The sequence below is a fragment of the Panthera pardus genome, unplaced genomic scaffold, assembly GCF_024362965.1.
Source record: "Panthera pardus isolate Hobbes unplaced genomic scaffold, ASM2436296v1 HiC_scaffold_11, whole genome shotgun sequence".
NCBI classification, from domain to species: Eukaryota; Metazoa; Chordata; class Mammalia; order Carnivora; family Felidae; genus Panthera; species Panthera pardus.
Window position 1 is genome coordinate 94871312 of NW_026526666.1, and position 15579 is coordinate 94886890.

The 15579-nt window shown below is 60.0% G+C and overlaps 1 protein-coding gene across 3 annotated transcripts; it reads left to right on the forward strand.

The window, feature by feature from the left end:
* The first annotated feature begins 1370 nt into the window (after positions 1-1370).
* On the forward strand, positions 1371-15092 carry ARHGEF19 (Rho guanine nucleotide exchange factor 19). Of its 3 annotated transcripts, none has more exons than XM_019461506.2 (16): positions 1378-1537; positions 5286-5729; positions 6152-6433; positions 6595-6703; positions 6780-6856; positions 7165-7427; positions 8205-8365; positions 8470-8622; positions 8924-9053; positions 9191-9265; positions 9430-9519; positions 9698-9858; positions 11880-12038; positions 12339-12418; positions 14016-14120; positions 14543-15092. In XM_019461506.2, the coding sequence occupies exons 2-16, from the start codon at positions 5315-5317 to the stop codon at positions 14698-14700; spliced, it is 2418 nt and encodes an 805-aa protein (XP_019317051.2). In that variant the 5' UTR covers positions 1378-1537; positions 5286-5314; the 3' UTR covers positions 14701-15092. The 3 variants fall into 3 exon arrangements, with proteins under 3 accessions (XP_019317053.2, XP_019317051.2, XP_019317052.2); XM_019461507.2 differs by lacking the exon at positions 1378-1537 and adding an exon at positions 3080-4209; XM_019461508.2 differs by lacking the exons at positions 14016-14120; positions 14543-15092 and having other exon boundaries at positions 1371-1537; positions 12267-12373.
* Positions 15093-15579: the final 487 nt, after the last annotated feature.

Here is a 15579-nt window from a genome sequence, read left to right on the forward strand (position 1 = left end):
CATAGAGCCAACGAGAGATTTAACGCATTTATCGCGATACCTCCCCTGATTTAACCCGTACAAGCCTCCTGTCCTCATGTGATAGTAGGAGCAGTAACAGTATCGACCTCATAGGGTCGTGGCAGAGATTAAACGAAACTTTTCAAAAGTCTGCAGCTCTGTGACTTGGCTTTTCCCGAAGATCTGTATTACTACGTGTTTTTGCTAACCGGAAGAAATCCAAAGAACGTTTTTGCTTTTATGGAAGAAGGTGAAAAGGGAAAATAGCGTTTGGCACGCAGCGACCCCCCGAGCAGAGAGCCTGGCCCCACCAAGCTTTTCCCTGGTGCGACCCTCAGCATGTCATTATCAAGCCACCCGAGCTTTGTGCTTTATCTCCATCTATTTTGTGCATCTGTTAGCAAGATATGTCCTAAAGCGTCCGAAAAACCCAAGAGAGGTTATTTTTGGGGGGTATGGAAGTGCTAAAAACATTTTTCCAAATAAATGAATGATGATTGCTTCTTCGCTGCACGTCGTTTTGGCTTAGGAAAGACCTCACAGGAACGCTCTACTTTTGGACAGGGAGGGAAACCTGTAAATCAGTGTGAAGTGCTCGGAACAGTGCCTGGCACATAGTGGACAGTAAGTTATTAGCAACACGAGTATTGGTATTTGTGTACGTATTCATATTACTACTATATGCCTGGCAACTACCGAGTGAAAGCAGCATTCCCTTTCCCGGGGTCGGGAAGATTGCTGGTCGGGAAGTAGGCCCTCCTTACTGGAGGCTGGTTCTACTTGGGCTGTTGGTTTATTGAGGGCTCATTTGGTGTGGACTAGAGTCTGGGAAGGCTTCCTGGTGGAGGAGGCCATTGGAAATGGCAAAGGTCGGTCCTTCCAGGCAGCCCGGGTGGATGGGTCATTCATGAGAGCAGTGATGCTGGAAGGGCCGGCCAGGATGGTCCTGGATGCATCACATCACCAAACTTTCACGATTTCCATCTCCCCGCCCTAGAGATGAGCATTCCCATTTTATAGATGCTGTAGCCAGCTCAGAGAGGGTCAGCAGAGGGGGAGCTGCAGAGTTCTCAGGGTCCCTGAGGAGTCCAAGGCTCGGGAGGTTCTCTGTGAAGCCCCTCCACTCCCAGCGTGTCTCACGTTTGGGAAGCTCCAGAAAAGGGGGTGACATGTTTCCCAGGAGGAAAAGCAGTGCTTCCCCCATCTTTAGGACATCGGTCTGGGGTCCTTCGGAGCCTCTCCGGGGCATAGGACTCCTATTGTTCCAGCCCCCCTCTAGTACCCCAGACTGGCCAAACCGGTTCTAGGGAAGGGGGGCGGGGAGCAGACACGTTGAGACAGCCGTCTGCCCGCCTGCGAGGTTCCCTCCGCCTTCGCCTCCCCCCTCCCCGCCCCACACAATACCCAGGAGCTTGCACTGCCCGGCTCGGGGGCCATGCCGACATCGCCCCCTGAGGACCCGGCTACAACCCCAGAGCCCCCAGGTGGTCTGGAGCCCTGGACCGTGTCGGAGGCTGGACGGAGCTCCCTGGCTGAGGTAGGGCCCCACCCTGCTGCCTGCAGCCCCACCCCTCCCGTCAGTCGTTCCAGAGTGAGTCCTTTGTGCTGCTTGCCTGGTCTCTGATCCTGGCTCCCACCCACTTATGGCCTCCTGGGGCTCCACAGCCCGTTTGGCCTAGATCCCCTTTCCAGCCACGACCTGCCACTTGGCTTTGTCCCTTGAGGGGCAGAGGGGCTGTGGCAGGGCCCTACTGCTCTGGGCATCGGGACAAGGGGCACCAGGGAGGGAGCAGGGAAGACCCGGGCACAGGAAGCCAGAGGTGCTCTCCCTGGACCGTGTAGTATTCAGAGACCCTCTCTGCCAGCCTTGCCAAGTGGGCCTATTGTCTGTGTGATTAGCAGTGCCCACTGATGGGACCCTCCCTGGCCCCTGCCCATCCTTCTCCGCCTGCAGAGACACTCATGATGACACAGGTCTCCTAGAGGGGGCAGCCAGGAGGGCCCTTATGTGCTACTTTACAGATGGGGACACTTGAGGCCCAGAAACAGGCTGTGACTTGCCTAAGGCCACACAGCCAGTCAGGGTCAACACTGGGCTTGAACTCTGGCAGGGGCTTTCCCCTGTGGGTTCCAGAATGACTGTTGGCACTAGAGTATCCTGTGATCGTGTCTGGGGCAGGGAATGTCCCTGCTACTTGGGGCCAGTTCTCTTCCTGTGGCTTTTTCCTCCCCTCCTTCCCACTCCTCCCCCCCCCCCCCCCCCCCCGCCAGCAGAGATGAGCTACACATAATATGAACAGAGCTCTACTCCTCCTTGGTCCCCCAGCACTGAGACTGAGTGGGCCACATCTTTGGAAGGCCACAGCGCTGGTATCTCAGCCTGTGTATCCCCTGGTATCCCAGGGTCATTCCCATTGCCCTTTGGTCTGGACAGAGGTGGAGGCTGACTCACTCCTGACTTCCTCCCCCAGGGACCTACCTCCAGCCTGTCTCTCCAGAAAGCCTTCTACCGCCTTCCCTCAGCATTCACCCAGCCTTCTCCTCTAAGTCTTTAATACACGGGTGCTCCTGCCCCAAGGCTTCCATGTTTTTGCCCATTTATCCCTGTAACTCAGAAGGGTGTAGTGGATGTGTGCTCCCTGCCTTCCAGGAGCTTCCAAAATCCAAGTGGAGAGGCTCACCCAGAATGCAAGGGAATAGAATACTGTGAGTCCTTACAGAAGCAAGTAGGACTTCTATGTTGAGGACTTCAGATTCCTGGAGAGAAAGAGACCTCTCTGGTGGGCAGTGGTCTCGTGTCTCATTCCACATGCTCCTACAAAGAAGAGTGGGTCTCATCCTCACTGCCTCACTTTCCCCATCTGTGTGATGGGGGCAGTCAAGCCACCTGCCTGACTAGAGAAAGACTAATCACAATACTCAGTAGAATGACTATCAACTACAAAGCTCCCACTGTGTGCTAGCCGCATTGTACATGCTATCACGTATTCTCATATTCGTGTTTTATTATTTTTTTAAACATTTATTCATTGAGAGTGAGAGAGACAGAGCATGAGCAGGTGAGGGGCAGAGAGAGAGGGAGACACAGAATCTGAAGCAGGCTCCAGGCTCTGAGCTGTCAGCACAGAGCCTGACGCGGGGCTCAAACTCACAAACTGCGAGATCATGACCTGAGCTGAAGTCAGACGCTCAACCGACTGAGCCACCCAGGCGCCCCTCACATTCGTGTTTTAAAGTTGGCACGACTAGCCTATCTACTGGATGAGGAAACAGAGATGTGCTCAGATGGACAGAGGTTTAAGGTACAAGCTAAAGCTGTGCCTGTGGGGAGGGCCTGGACCCTTAGGAGTAACTGTCTCTTAGGAGCAGCCCCACCCCGCCCCAGGCAGGGACTGAAGAGAGCAGGGGAGCAGTTGGGCGCCTGTGCAGAGTGGTCCCCCACTGGGTCCTCTTCCATCCCTCTCTCCCAAGGTCACTGACACTGTCACTGTTCCTCTCAGGTCAAGATTTTCTCCCTCTCTATGTTTACCGGGCCCCTGGGTATTTCGGCTGGAACAGTTTGTCATTACTTCCTCCAGGAAGCCTTCCTGGAATGCTCAGGGCAAGTTGAGCGCCGATGGTTCCTCTGCCTGGGCTCCTGCCAACCCAGATTGTAACTGTTTTCAGTTTTAACTCCCTCACTGGACTGGCAACCCCGCGGGGCACAAAACATTTGTTCATCTGTCTCCCTGGGTTTCTCTGTGCTTCTCATCTGTCTCTGAGTATCTGGTCTGCGAAATTTTCGGTGTCTCTGTCTGTCCGTCTCCATCTCTGGGTCCCTGAATGTCTTGGCGTCTGTGGTTTTCTGGGTTTGAGTCTTTTGGGGTCTCCGTTCCGAGATGCTGCCTAAGGGGTCTCTGTATCTCTGGGTCCCTATCTCTGTCTCTGTCCTCTGGGTCTCCCTGCCCTGCCAGGCTGGGCACTGCTCCTCTGTCCTGAGGGGGCCCCTGGGGGGGTCCATCCTGCCCCGCCTGCCCACAGTGAGGCCAGGCTAGGGTAGGCCCCCGCCCAGCCCGCTGCCTGCTCCCTCCCTCCCTACCGCTTGCCTCACCACAGGGTTTGATGAATCAAACTCTTTGTCTGGGTGGGATCTCCCCCAGCCAGCTGGGCAGAGAGAGGGCTTCCCCTGCCGGAGCAGAGCAACATCAGCAGAGGCCCTCGGCTGGAGAGGTGAGGGGGCTGCAGGAGGGCAGCCAGAGGAGGGCCACGGGGGAAGGGCTGTGGGGGCCGCGATCCCTCAATCAATAGGCCTGTCCCGAGGCTCCGGCAGACTCCTTGGCATGACTTCCTGCCCAGAGAGGACCCGGTCAGCTGGCTTGATCCCGGGGGCTGGGAGCTGGGGCAGGGAAGGACCCCTTCTCTCGCCCCAAGCCGGGGAGCGGGGACATCTCCCTGCCCTTCTCCTGGGAGGGCCTAGCCTGATCTGGGTGGTGGCCCGCCTGCCAGTCCGTGACCCTCCCAGCCAGCTTGGCAGGGTGTGGGCACCACTCAGCGTTGAAGGCTGTAACTCTGGGCACGGGAGAGGAGGTTGGGTAACACCCAGGCAAGGACGTCTGGGCCCGTGTGTTTGTGTCTGGATCCTGGTGTGTGAGTGTGAATGGAACAGGAGTGAGAGCTCGAGTGGATACACAAGTATCTGATGGGTCGGCATGTGTGTCTGTGTGTGTGTATGAGAGAGAGAGAGAGTCTGTGTGAATGTATGTAGCTGGGTGAAAAGCGTGTGAATGTGAGAGCCTGTGGACGTGACATGTCTGAGCGTATCTGTGAAAGTGTGTATGTCCGTGCGTGTCCTGGGAAGAAGGCGTGTGTGCAAGTCCACGGAACATACGTGTGTTTGTGTGACAGCGTAGGTACCTGTGTGTCTGAGCCTGGGTCAGCGAGAGCTGGAAGCGTGCGAGGCGGTTAAAAGCGCAGCCTCAGAAGCTACGCTGCCTGGCTTTGAGCCCTGGCCTCACCACATACCAAAGGACCTCTGTGCCTCGCTCTCCTCACCTATAAAATGGGGACGATAATAGCGTCCGCTCAGGGTTGTTGTGCAAATGCAATAATGTATCCAAAGCACTTGGCCCGCCCTTCGGTAAGTGTCAAAGGAGTAGGAGCTTCAGCGCGAGCTATCGCCGTGCAGTCGGCTGTGTGGCTGGTACAGCTGTGGGTACACAAGGGTTTGTCCAGGCCTCCGAGACAAAGGTGGCTTGCTGGCCAGCCCTGCTGTTCCGTGCCCGCCTCTGATACCTTTTCCCCTACAGGTCCAGGTGGGTGGCAGAGCAAAGGAGGCATGGACTGTGGGCCACCTGCCACCCTCCAGTCCCACCTGGCTGGGCCACGTGGCACTGCCCGCCGCCCAGTAGCCGTGTGCCAGCAGGAGAGTCTGTCCTTTGCAGAGTTGCCCACCCTGCAGCCCCCGAGCCCTGTGTGTCTGGATCTCTTCCCCGTCGGCCCAGAGGAGCTGCAGGCTCCTGGCAGCCGCTGGTCCCTGGGGACCCCTGCTCCTCTCCAAGGGCTGCTATGGCCACCATCCCCAGGAGTCTCAGACAGCGAGATCTCCACCGGTGGGGGAATGCGGCCCAGCAGGGCTGGCAGCTGGCCACACTGTCCCAGTGCCCAGCCCCCAGCTCTGGAGGGACCCTGGAGTCCCCAGCACCCACAGCCACAGCGCCGGGCCAGCCACGGCTCAGAGAAGAAGTCAGCCTGTGAGTCACTCTGGGTGGTGGCCCAGTGGGGCAGATAGGGGAGAGGCTGGGTGGTTCTTTCGGGACTCTTAAGCCCCTGAGTTCTCCAAACAGGCAGGACAAGTGGTAGATTTTAGTGGTAAGGGAAGGAACTGGAGCTCAGGGAGGACAAGTGACTTGTCGGATGTTGCACAGCAAATGAGCGGCTGCCCTGGGCTCCTTGGCCCCTTGCCCACTGCAGTCAGGCACTGTGCTCTCTCTACCCCTCTTGCTGATCCCATTTTTTTTTGGGGGGGGGGGGGACCACATCCTGGCAAAAACATTGGCCTTTCCCTGAGGCGTGTCCTTCAGACGCTCAGGGCCACAGGGTAGCAGCAGGCAGGAGTAGAGAGAGCGCCCAGTGGATGGATGCCAGCCTGTGCTCTCACCCCACTTGCCTGCAGGGCGCAAGATGCGGGTGTACCAGCGTGAAGAGCTCCCTGGCAGCCCTGAGGCCCATGCCGTCTTCCTGGAGCCTGGCCAGGCAGCAGAGCAAGCCCTGAGCACAGAGGAGCCTAGGCCCCTGGAGCTGTCTGGGCCCTCCCGGTTAGGCCTGGAGGGGCCTGAGCGGAGGCGCTTCTCGGCCTCTGAATTGATGACCCGGCTGCACTCTTCCCTGCGCCTGGGGCGGAATTCAGCAGCCAGGGTGCCGACCCCAGGGTCAGGCACTGGAGCAGCTCGGGAAGGTACCAGCTTCTCCCCTGGGCCCTAAGAGCAGGCCATGAGCCAGATGCAGCAGGGGCCCCGGCCCACACCTGAGACTGGGTGCTGGACAGCTGGAGGATGGCACCCCAGGTGCCCAGCGCCATTCTTGGAGCCACCCGCCCTCAGCTCTCGCTCTCTCCAGGGAAGGCGTCCGGAAGGGAGTCGCGCGGTGTAGAGACGAGGGCGGACGGTACGGCGATGCCAGCCCCTGTTGAGCTGAGCGGCGGCCATAGCGGCTGGCCCGAGCCCAGGTACCATCTCCTACTTCGAGCTCGGCCCGAGGAGGGGTGCAGGCGAAGAAGGGCCCTGACACCGTCCCTTTCTTAGGCTGGACGCGCAGGAAGAGCTGGCTCTGGGTTCCAGGAGCGCCAGCGAGCGGCGCCAGTCCCGGTTTCTCCTTAACAGTACGTGGGAGGAAGGGCTGGGGGCCCGGGGGGTTGGGGGAGTTCGGAGGTTGGGATCTTGCGAGAGAGGGAGGGAAATGAATGTCAGCAGCAAGCACGCGGCGGCTGGCACGCGGGGGGCGCGCCAGCCGCGTTGACGGAACGGATGAGGGAGGGAGGGAGGGAGTGCGTGCGCGAGGCCACCGTGTCCCGCGACCCGAACCTTCCGAAAGGCGCGCTTAGGGAGGCGGGCTCTCGGGGAGCCGGGCCGGAGCCGGGCCGGGCAGGCGGGCGCCCCACGGCCCTCCCCCGCCCCTCTCCCCGCCCAGCGGTCCTCTACCAGGAATACAGCGACGTGGCCAGCGCCCGCGAACTGCGGCGGCAGCAGCGCGAGGAGGAGGGCCCGGGGGACGAGGCGGAGGGCGCGGAGGAGGGGCCCGGGCCGCCGCGCGCCAACCTCTCCCCGAGCAGCTCCTTCCGGGCGCAGCGCTCGGCGCGAGGCTCCACCTTCTCGCTGTGGCAGGACATCCCCGACGTGCGCGGCAGCGGCGTCCTGGCCACGCTGAGCCTGCGCGACTGCAAGCTGCAGGAGGTGGGCGCCGGGGGTCGGCGGGGCGGGGTGGGCGGGGCTGCCCGCCGGGGAGGTGGCGCTGGGGCCCGCGGGGGGCGGGGCCGGGAGGACGCGGTCCCGGGACTCGGCGGGGCCCTGGGGTACCCGGCCAGTGGGGCTGCGACCGGCGGGAGGTGGGCAGGGGCCTCAGCGGGGAAGGCGGGGCCACAAGGGGGCGGGGCCGGCGGGACCGTCCATGGGAAAGGTGGGTGCCGGGGGACCTGACAGGGTGGGCTGGCTGCCGGCGGGCTGGGAGCGGGGCGGGAGGCGAGGGCGGCAGCCGGACGAAGGGGTGGGGTGAGGGGCGGAGTCAGGCCGGGCGGGCCGAGGTGGGATCGAGAAAGCGAGGACAGGGGAGGGGCAGAGCCCTCGGGAGGGAAAACGCGTGGTGCGCGAGCGACTCTGCTGGCCTGGGACCGGGGGCGGGGCTAAACGCAGGGCTCCCCGCGGAGGGGCGGGGCCACTAGGGCCCGGCCCAATGGGTGGAGCCAGGGACTCAGTCAAGGTCTTCGGTTGGGTTTGAACAATTGCGCGCGGCTGGAGGTGGGTCCCCTGAACCCGCCTGCCCCCAGGTATTCGGAGGTGGGGCTAGAAAAGGGGCGGGGACACGAGGATGCGGCGTCTAACGCGGTGGTGGCCAGGGCTGGCGCAGCCGGGGGTGGGGGGTGAAGGGGCAAGGAGGGGGAGGAGGGAGGGAGGGAAGTGAGGTCAGGGATGGGCCGTTCCGGGTCTTTCAACCCCGCGTCCACCCACACTCAGGCCAAGTTCGAGCTGATCACGTCCGAGGCCTCATACATCCACAGCCTGTCGGTGGCCGTGGGCCACTTCTTGGGCTCTGCTGAACTGAGCGAATGTCTAGGGGTGCAAGACAAGCAGTGGCTCTTCTCCAAACTGCCTGAGGTCAAGAGCACCAGCGAGAGGTGAGGGAGTGGTCCGGTCAGGGGTGTTGCGGGGGCGGGGGAGGGGGGGCCCAGGTCTGGCTCTCTCCTTGGCCCTGACCCTGACCCCTCGCCGGACCCCTCAGGTTCCTGCAGGACCTGGAGCAGCGGCTAGAGGCCGATGTCCTGCGCTTCAGCGTGTGCGACATTGTGTTGCGCCACTGCCCAGCCTTCCGCCGAGTCTACCTGCCCTACGTCACCAACCAGGCCTACCAGGAGCGCACCTACCAGCGCCTGCTGTAGGGCGGGAGGCTCTGAAGGGCGGGGGAGGAGGCGGGGAGGGGGGAAGGAGGGAGGGTAAGAGGGGGGTCTTAGGCAGGAGAGGGTACAGAGGACTGGGTGAGGAAGGGTGACCTGGGAGGGGAGCAGGTCCTGAACAGGCCTCTCTGTCGAGGATGAGGTTAGATCCAAGCGCCAGAGGCAGGAGGGATGTGCTGAGAAGGCACCTGAAAAACCAAGGTGGTGGCTGGGGTCATGGATCCTGGCCGTTCGTGGGACCGAGAACCCATCCGTGACTCCAACCCCCTCCCCATCTTTCAGTCTGGAGAATCCCAAGTTCCCTGGCATACTGGCTCGCCTGGAGGAGTCTCCCGTATGCCAGCGTCTGCCCCTCACCTCCTTCCTCATCCTGCCATTTCAGAGGATCACCCGCCTCAAGATGCTCGTGGAGGTACCTAGAGGGCTACAGCGAGGGCCGCGTGAGGAAAATGGTGCTGTGCCCTCCACAGCCCCTCCGGGTACCCACGGGTGGGCAGGGTTATAGGTGGAGGTCATGGCCTGCCTCACTGCACCGACCCCACCCTCCAGAACATCCTGAAGAGGACAGCACAGGGCTCAGAAGATGAAGATGTGGCCACCAAAGCCTTCAATGCGCTCAAGGAGGTGAGCTCGGCTCCCGAGGGCCTCCCCCAAACACCCGCATATCTCTGAATGAGCCCCCCGCCATCAGAGCTTCTGGTCCCCAGGAGGGAGTCTGAGGCTAGGCTCTGGGAGCCCGGGTTAGGTGGGTGGGGGGGCTGCAGGTGACCCACCCACGGCCTCCCCAGCTGGTGCAAGAGTGCAATGCCAGTGTGCAGTCCATGAAGAGGACAGAGGAGCTCATCCACCTGAGCAAGAAGATCCACTTTGAGGGCAAGGTTCGTGTCCGCAGCTGGGGGGATGGGGTCCACAAAGGGGCAAGTCTTGTTCCCTTCCCCCCTGGGCACTGGGAGCCAGTTCATCACTGCCCACCCCCTCCCATTCCCTGTTCTGTGCTCTTTGCCCTGCTGTCCTGGGCCTGACCTGCCCTCCCCCTTGCCTCTTCCTTCCTTTCAGATCTTCCCACTGATCTCTCAGGCCCGCTGGCTGGTTCGGCACGGGGAGCTGGTGGAACTGGCACCGCTGCCCGCGGCACCCCCTGCCAAGCTGAAGCTGTCCAGCAAGGCAGTCTACCTGCACCTCTTCAATGACTGCTTGCTGCTCTCCCGGCGGAAGGAGTGAGTCTGGGCAGGGTGGGGGGAAGGAGACTGGAGCCAGGCTCCCTTCTTGCCCACCAGTGGGCTCACAACCACAGCCACCATTAGGCTCAAGAACCACAGGTCAGACTGGGCTGCCCAGGCACCCCGAGCCTTGCAGACTCCCCCAGGAAAGGCAGAGATGTGAGGCAAGTCCATTCCATTTTCCAGACCTAAGAGCCAAGGGCTGGACTGTATGTGGAGGACTGGACGCTACTCTGAACCTAAGCCAAGTAGAGCAGAGATTAAGAGTTCGATCCTGGAGCCCCCGCTCCGCCCCGAGTCTTGATGGTGATGGCCAACATTCGCTGAGTCTGTGCCAGGCATGCTGTGGGGATTATTCTCTGTACTTCTTTAAACATCTCCCTGGAAAGTAGGCTCCCTTATTATTCTCAAGATCGCGTAGCTAGTGAAGTGCAGGAGCCAGGAGGCCGGGTCCGTCTGATGTCGGATCCCGGACTCTTAACCGTTGTATTATCCTGTCTTCCATCTGTAAGACAGAGACTACCAGGTAGGGAGATTCAGTGTCGTAATAATACGTGGAAAGGCCATAGCACAGTACCTGGCACATGGTGAACGCTCAGCATTAGCTGTGAGTGGTAAGTTTGGGATGAGTGAGAAGACTTTCCGAGGGAGGTAAGCCTTAAGGCTGGATGCGATGAAGAATGGACTCCTTGCACTATGGGCAGGGTTCGTTCCTGATTCATTCATTCACTCATTCATTCAGATGTCCCCGAACCCCTATTCTCTCCCGGGCCCTTTTGGGTGCCAGGGACATAAAGCTGAATGAGACTTGTTTTCTGCTTACAGGAGCTCTCAGAACAATTCAAATACATCCTGGTAACCACCTGGTTAGGGTTTTGATGGAAAGCATCCCCTGGCCTGGGGTGAGAATCAGTAAAGCTTCAAAGAGGAAGGGACACCTGAGCTGGGTTTTGAAGCATAAATAGGACTTTGCCAGGTAGAGGAGGAGTTTGGGAGGATATATAGCAAAGTCACAGTGAGGCGTAACGGCAGATTGTGTTCAGGGGATGATGAAGCCTGCTCTGGCTGGGTTTGCAGAGGGGAAGGGCAGGAGAAGGAAGCTGGGGTGTTGAAAGTCATAGTGCAGAGGTTGGGCGTCCTGAGGGCCATGGGGAGTGTGGAGAGTGAAACAGATGAGTGACATCTTACTCCCGGCCAATTTGGGGGATGGACTGGAAGGGGAGAGACCAGAAGCTGTGGCAGTTGTCCCCAGGTGACAATAGATGCTTCGGAACTGGTGGGGGGGGGCGGGGTGGGGGTGGGGCTTGTGGTAAGTGGATTCCAGGAACAATAGGGAGTTAGATAGGATAGAGATGCTGGCTGGGTGTGCAGGGAGAGGGAGGGAAGAGGCAGGGAGAGGGAGGCAAGGGGCGCGAATGACGGTTGAGTTTCCCCCTGGGCACCCTGAAGGAGTATTTCCCCGGAATGGGCAACAGTGAAACGATCCGGTTTGGAGCGAGGCATACTGACTTCGGTTTCGATGGGTTGAGAAGAAGGAATCCGTGGGACATCCTTGACCCACCCACCTGCCCCTTCTTCCCACGAGTGTTTGTTGAGCCCACACTGTGGGCCAGGCGGGGCGAAGCACTGGGATAGAGTGGGGCAAACAAGAGACAAAGTTCAAGTTCTACACCAGTGAGAGAGGCAGACCCTACACAGGGCAGGGTCTCCTCCGAGTGGCTGTCCGTGGGCTCTTTAGAACAGAGACCCACGGGAGAGGCGCAGAGAGAACTTGGACGCTCGCCTGGGGCAGCGACCGGCTTTTGTCACCTCCACTTCCGTCAGGGAGCCGGCAGGAACGGGGTCCCCGTTCCCTGTGGGGACGGTGCTGGCTGTCGGGGAGGTGGTGTCTTGCACAGCCAAGTTTCCTTGGGGAGGGAGCCGGAGTTCTCCTTCGGATCAGAACTCACCTGTCCTGAGGGTGGGGCTGGGAGCCTGGGGATGAGCCAGGCTGACCTCACCTCCCCGGGGCCCTGCAGGCTGGGGAAATTCGCCGTGTTCGTCCATGCCAAGATGGCCGAGCTCCAGGTGAAGGATCTGAGCCTCAAGCTCCAGGGCATCCCCGGCCACGTGTTCCTCCTGCAGCTCCTCCACGGGCAACACGCGAAGCACCAGTTCCTGCTGAGGGCCCGGACGGAGTGAGTGGGCCTGGGTGTGGGGAGAGAGGACCCCTGGGAGGGCACGAGGCCTTTGACCTCTGGCTGCGGGACGGTGGCCTGAGGCAGGACACGGGCGGAGCTGGCGTCCGGGGTGGGGGGGCTTCTGGGCCCGCTCTGTCCTTAGGCTCAGAGCTGGGTGGGGCACAGTCTTGGGGACAGGGCTCTGGGGTGGGTCCTGAGTCTGGACATCATACCCGATTCTCCCAGCCCTGTTTCGCCACTCTGGCCCTGGGAGATTGCACTTTGCGCCTTGTGACAGCTCCGCCTCCCCCTCCCTAGAAGTGAGAAGCGGCGGTGGATCTCGGCCATGTGCCCCCCCAGCTCCCCGGAGGACAAGGAGGTCTTCAGCGAAGGCCAAGGTAGCAGCCCGCTGCACCCCCCACCCGCCCCCCGCCACCCCCCACTTCTAGGCCCACATCCCCCGGGGCTGGGTCCTTCCCTTTCCTCCAGCCCTGGTGCCATGTTGCCCGCAGGCCCAGCAGGGAGAGAGATCAGCTGACCCCGGGGCAGTGGGGGCGGCTGTGCAGAACCTTGAAGGAGGGGCGGGTTTTACAGGCGACAGGCCGACCTCCTCTCCCCCCCTCCCATCTCACCTCTACAGAAACCCACTTTACAAGCTAGAAAACAGGTTCAGAGGGGTAGAGTGACCTGTCCGAGTAGGTGGCGGAGCTGAGACGGGAACCCGGGTCTGTCTCCGTCTCTGCCCTAGTTGTAAAGAGGACAGGAACCGGCATGGCCAGGGGGTGAGGCTTCTCTCTGGGGTGTGAATGAGGCTGGTCAGCCAGAGTGCTGCCCAATCACAGAGGATCTTGAGGGAGCAGATACCAGGCAGCTACTGAAGGCTTTTGAGCAGGGGAGTTAGGGCTGAGCTAAGGAAGGGAGTGGAAGGGAACTCATTCCTACCCATACCTGCCATGTGTCAGGCCTGGTATTAGGGGCTTTTATATGCATTTACTTTACTTAATCCTCATGACAAGCCTGTTAAGTAGACTCTTCCCCCCCCCCTGCGCCCTCCCACATCTGAGAAAACAGGCTCAGAAATGTTAAGTAATTTGCCCAAGGTCAGGTAGCCCATGGGTAGCGGAGCTGGGATTCAAGCCAGGTCTGGCCCCAAAGTCTGTGGTTTTCCCAATACTGCCAGCCTGCCTGCTGTGGTAGAAGGAGCCTAGGGCCTAGACTGAAGCCGGTTCTCTGGGTTGGGCTAGGAGTCCTGTTTGGGCTGTGGGGTGAGCTTCCCGCAGCTTCCAGACAGTTGGTCAGGGAAAGCCCCTGAAGGATGAAGAGGGGCGGCCATGAAAAGATCTGGGGGAAAGCACTCCTGGGAGGAGAAGCAGCCAGTGCAAAGGCCCTGAGGCAGAAGGGAGTTCAGAATATTTGGGGAACAGCAGGGCAGCCGGTGTCGCTGAGCTTCATGAGCAAGGGGGAGAGGGGAGGAGGAGAGGAGGGGAGGCTAGCAAGAAGGCAATGCCATCCCATGCACGGCTTTGGAGGCTTGGGGAGGACTCTGGATTTTATCTTATTCGAAGAGGACTGGGAAGCCCTGGAGGGTTGTAACTGGGGGAGTGATGTAACTTGAAACCCAGTTGAGAAGGATGGATTAGAGAGAGCCCCAGAGAAGTAACAGGAGCCTATGAAGGGGCCATTACCGTTTTGGGGGGGGGGGGTATCTGGGGGCAGTTGGACATCGGCCTGGAGGTCAGCATCAAGGTGTCAGATTGAGCTGGGGAGGCGAGAGCCCTGGGCACAGAAGCAATAAGCGAAGCCGGGAGGGGCTGGATTCACCTAGGGCTTGTGTTTCGGGTAAGAGAGGAGAGTGGCCAGGGCGGGCAGAGGGAGGTGCAGAGGAAATGAAGCCGCAGTGGCCACCCCTCCTACCCCTTTGCTTCCTCCTCCTACCCCTCCCTGCCCCCTCTTACATTCCCCTGGGGGCTCCCTCACTCTCCCCTGGGCTGTCAGACCGCCCCCAGGTTCAGTGTGTCAGGACATACAAGGCACTGCAGCCAGATGAGCTGACCCTGGAAAAGACTGACATCCTGGCAGTGAGGACCCAAACCAGCGACGGTGAGAAGGGCCTCCTGGGAAGGCCTCCCTGATGGGGCTTGGGTGGGTAGGAGGTCGCTAGATGGCTAAGATATCACAGGAGAAGCTTGTGCAAGTGTTGATCAACCACAGCATGCAGGAATCAAGTTAGACAAGAGGAGGAACTTCCTGCTCACAAAGGTGTAGGATTTGGAGTGACTGATGGGGGGAGAGTGGGAAATACCCTTCGTAGAGGATGTCGGGAAAAACAGGTCAGAAGTTCATCTGCAAGGCTGCCAGAGGCAGGGTCCTTCCTGGAGCTGGGAGATGCTGGGATGATGTCACCTCGGCCCCGGGGGTGCAGACAAGGCTTGCATCAGGGCCTAGGCGTTCCCTTGCAGACCTGGCCCTGGTGTCCCTTCGATGCCACTCACGGATGCTGCTCCTGGCCTGTGTGCCTGTAGGCTGGCTGGAGGGGGTCCGCCTGGCAGATGGTGAGAAGGGGTGGGTGCCCCAGGCCTACGTGGAAGAGATCAGCAGCCTCAGTGCCCGCCTTCGAAACCTCCGGGAGAATAAGCGGATCACAAGTGCCACCAGCAAAGTGGGGGAGCCCCCCGTGTGATGGGCAGCCGCGGCCTGGGGCATCGTGCCCGCCTCCTGGACAGGTCTGGAGGGACCTGTTGTGTCCCATGCCCCAGGCCATCGCGGCTGCGCCTTGGCCTGGCATCGAGAGCATAGCCTGTCTTCGTGTTCCTTAAAGCCCACGCTTTGGGGCCAATGCCGGTTTCTTCCTCTGGCATAGGGACTGCACAGGTGACATATGGCAAGGACTTGGGGCCCCCTCCCTTCACCCTGCCAGACTCTTAGTCCCTCTGGCAGGGGCCTGGCTCTGGTGCTGTTGGGTGCTGGGACTTGTATGTATATATGTATATATTATCTGGGATCTTCTGGCCACAGCCTGCATGGGCCCTGGTTGCTGTGGCTTTTCTGTAAATAAACTCCCATGATGCCTTTGCTTGGAGTCTGTGAGCTGTCTGATGCTGCCCCCACCCCCCCACCCCTTGCCCCACTTCCCCAACTAAAGGTCGGTGGGGGGGGGGTCTCTGGCTGCGTCTCAGTGGGGATTTGCCTTTCCATGGAGTTCACATCTTTTTAAAATTTTTTTTAACATTTATTCATTTTTGAGAGACAGAGAAACAGAGCGCGAATGGGGGAGAGGCAGAGAGAGAGGGGGACACAGAGTCCGAAGCAGGCTGCAGGCTCCGAGCTGTCAGCACAGAGCCCGACACGGGGCTCGAACCCACGGACTGTGAGATCATGACCTGAGCCAAAGTCAGGTGCTTAACCGACTGAGCCACCCAGGAGCCCCCATAGAGTTCACCTCTTAACCAGAGGAGGGTGACAGCAGGGCTGTGGATGAATTAGACTACTTTTGACTGCAATTGACAAAATTTCAGATTCAAATAGGCTTAGAGATTAAAGAAAATTTATTAGTTCTTGT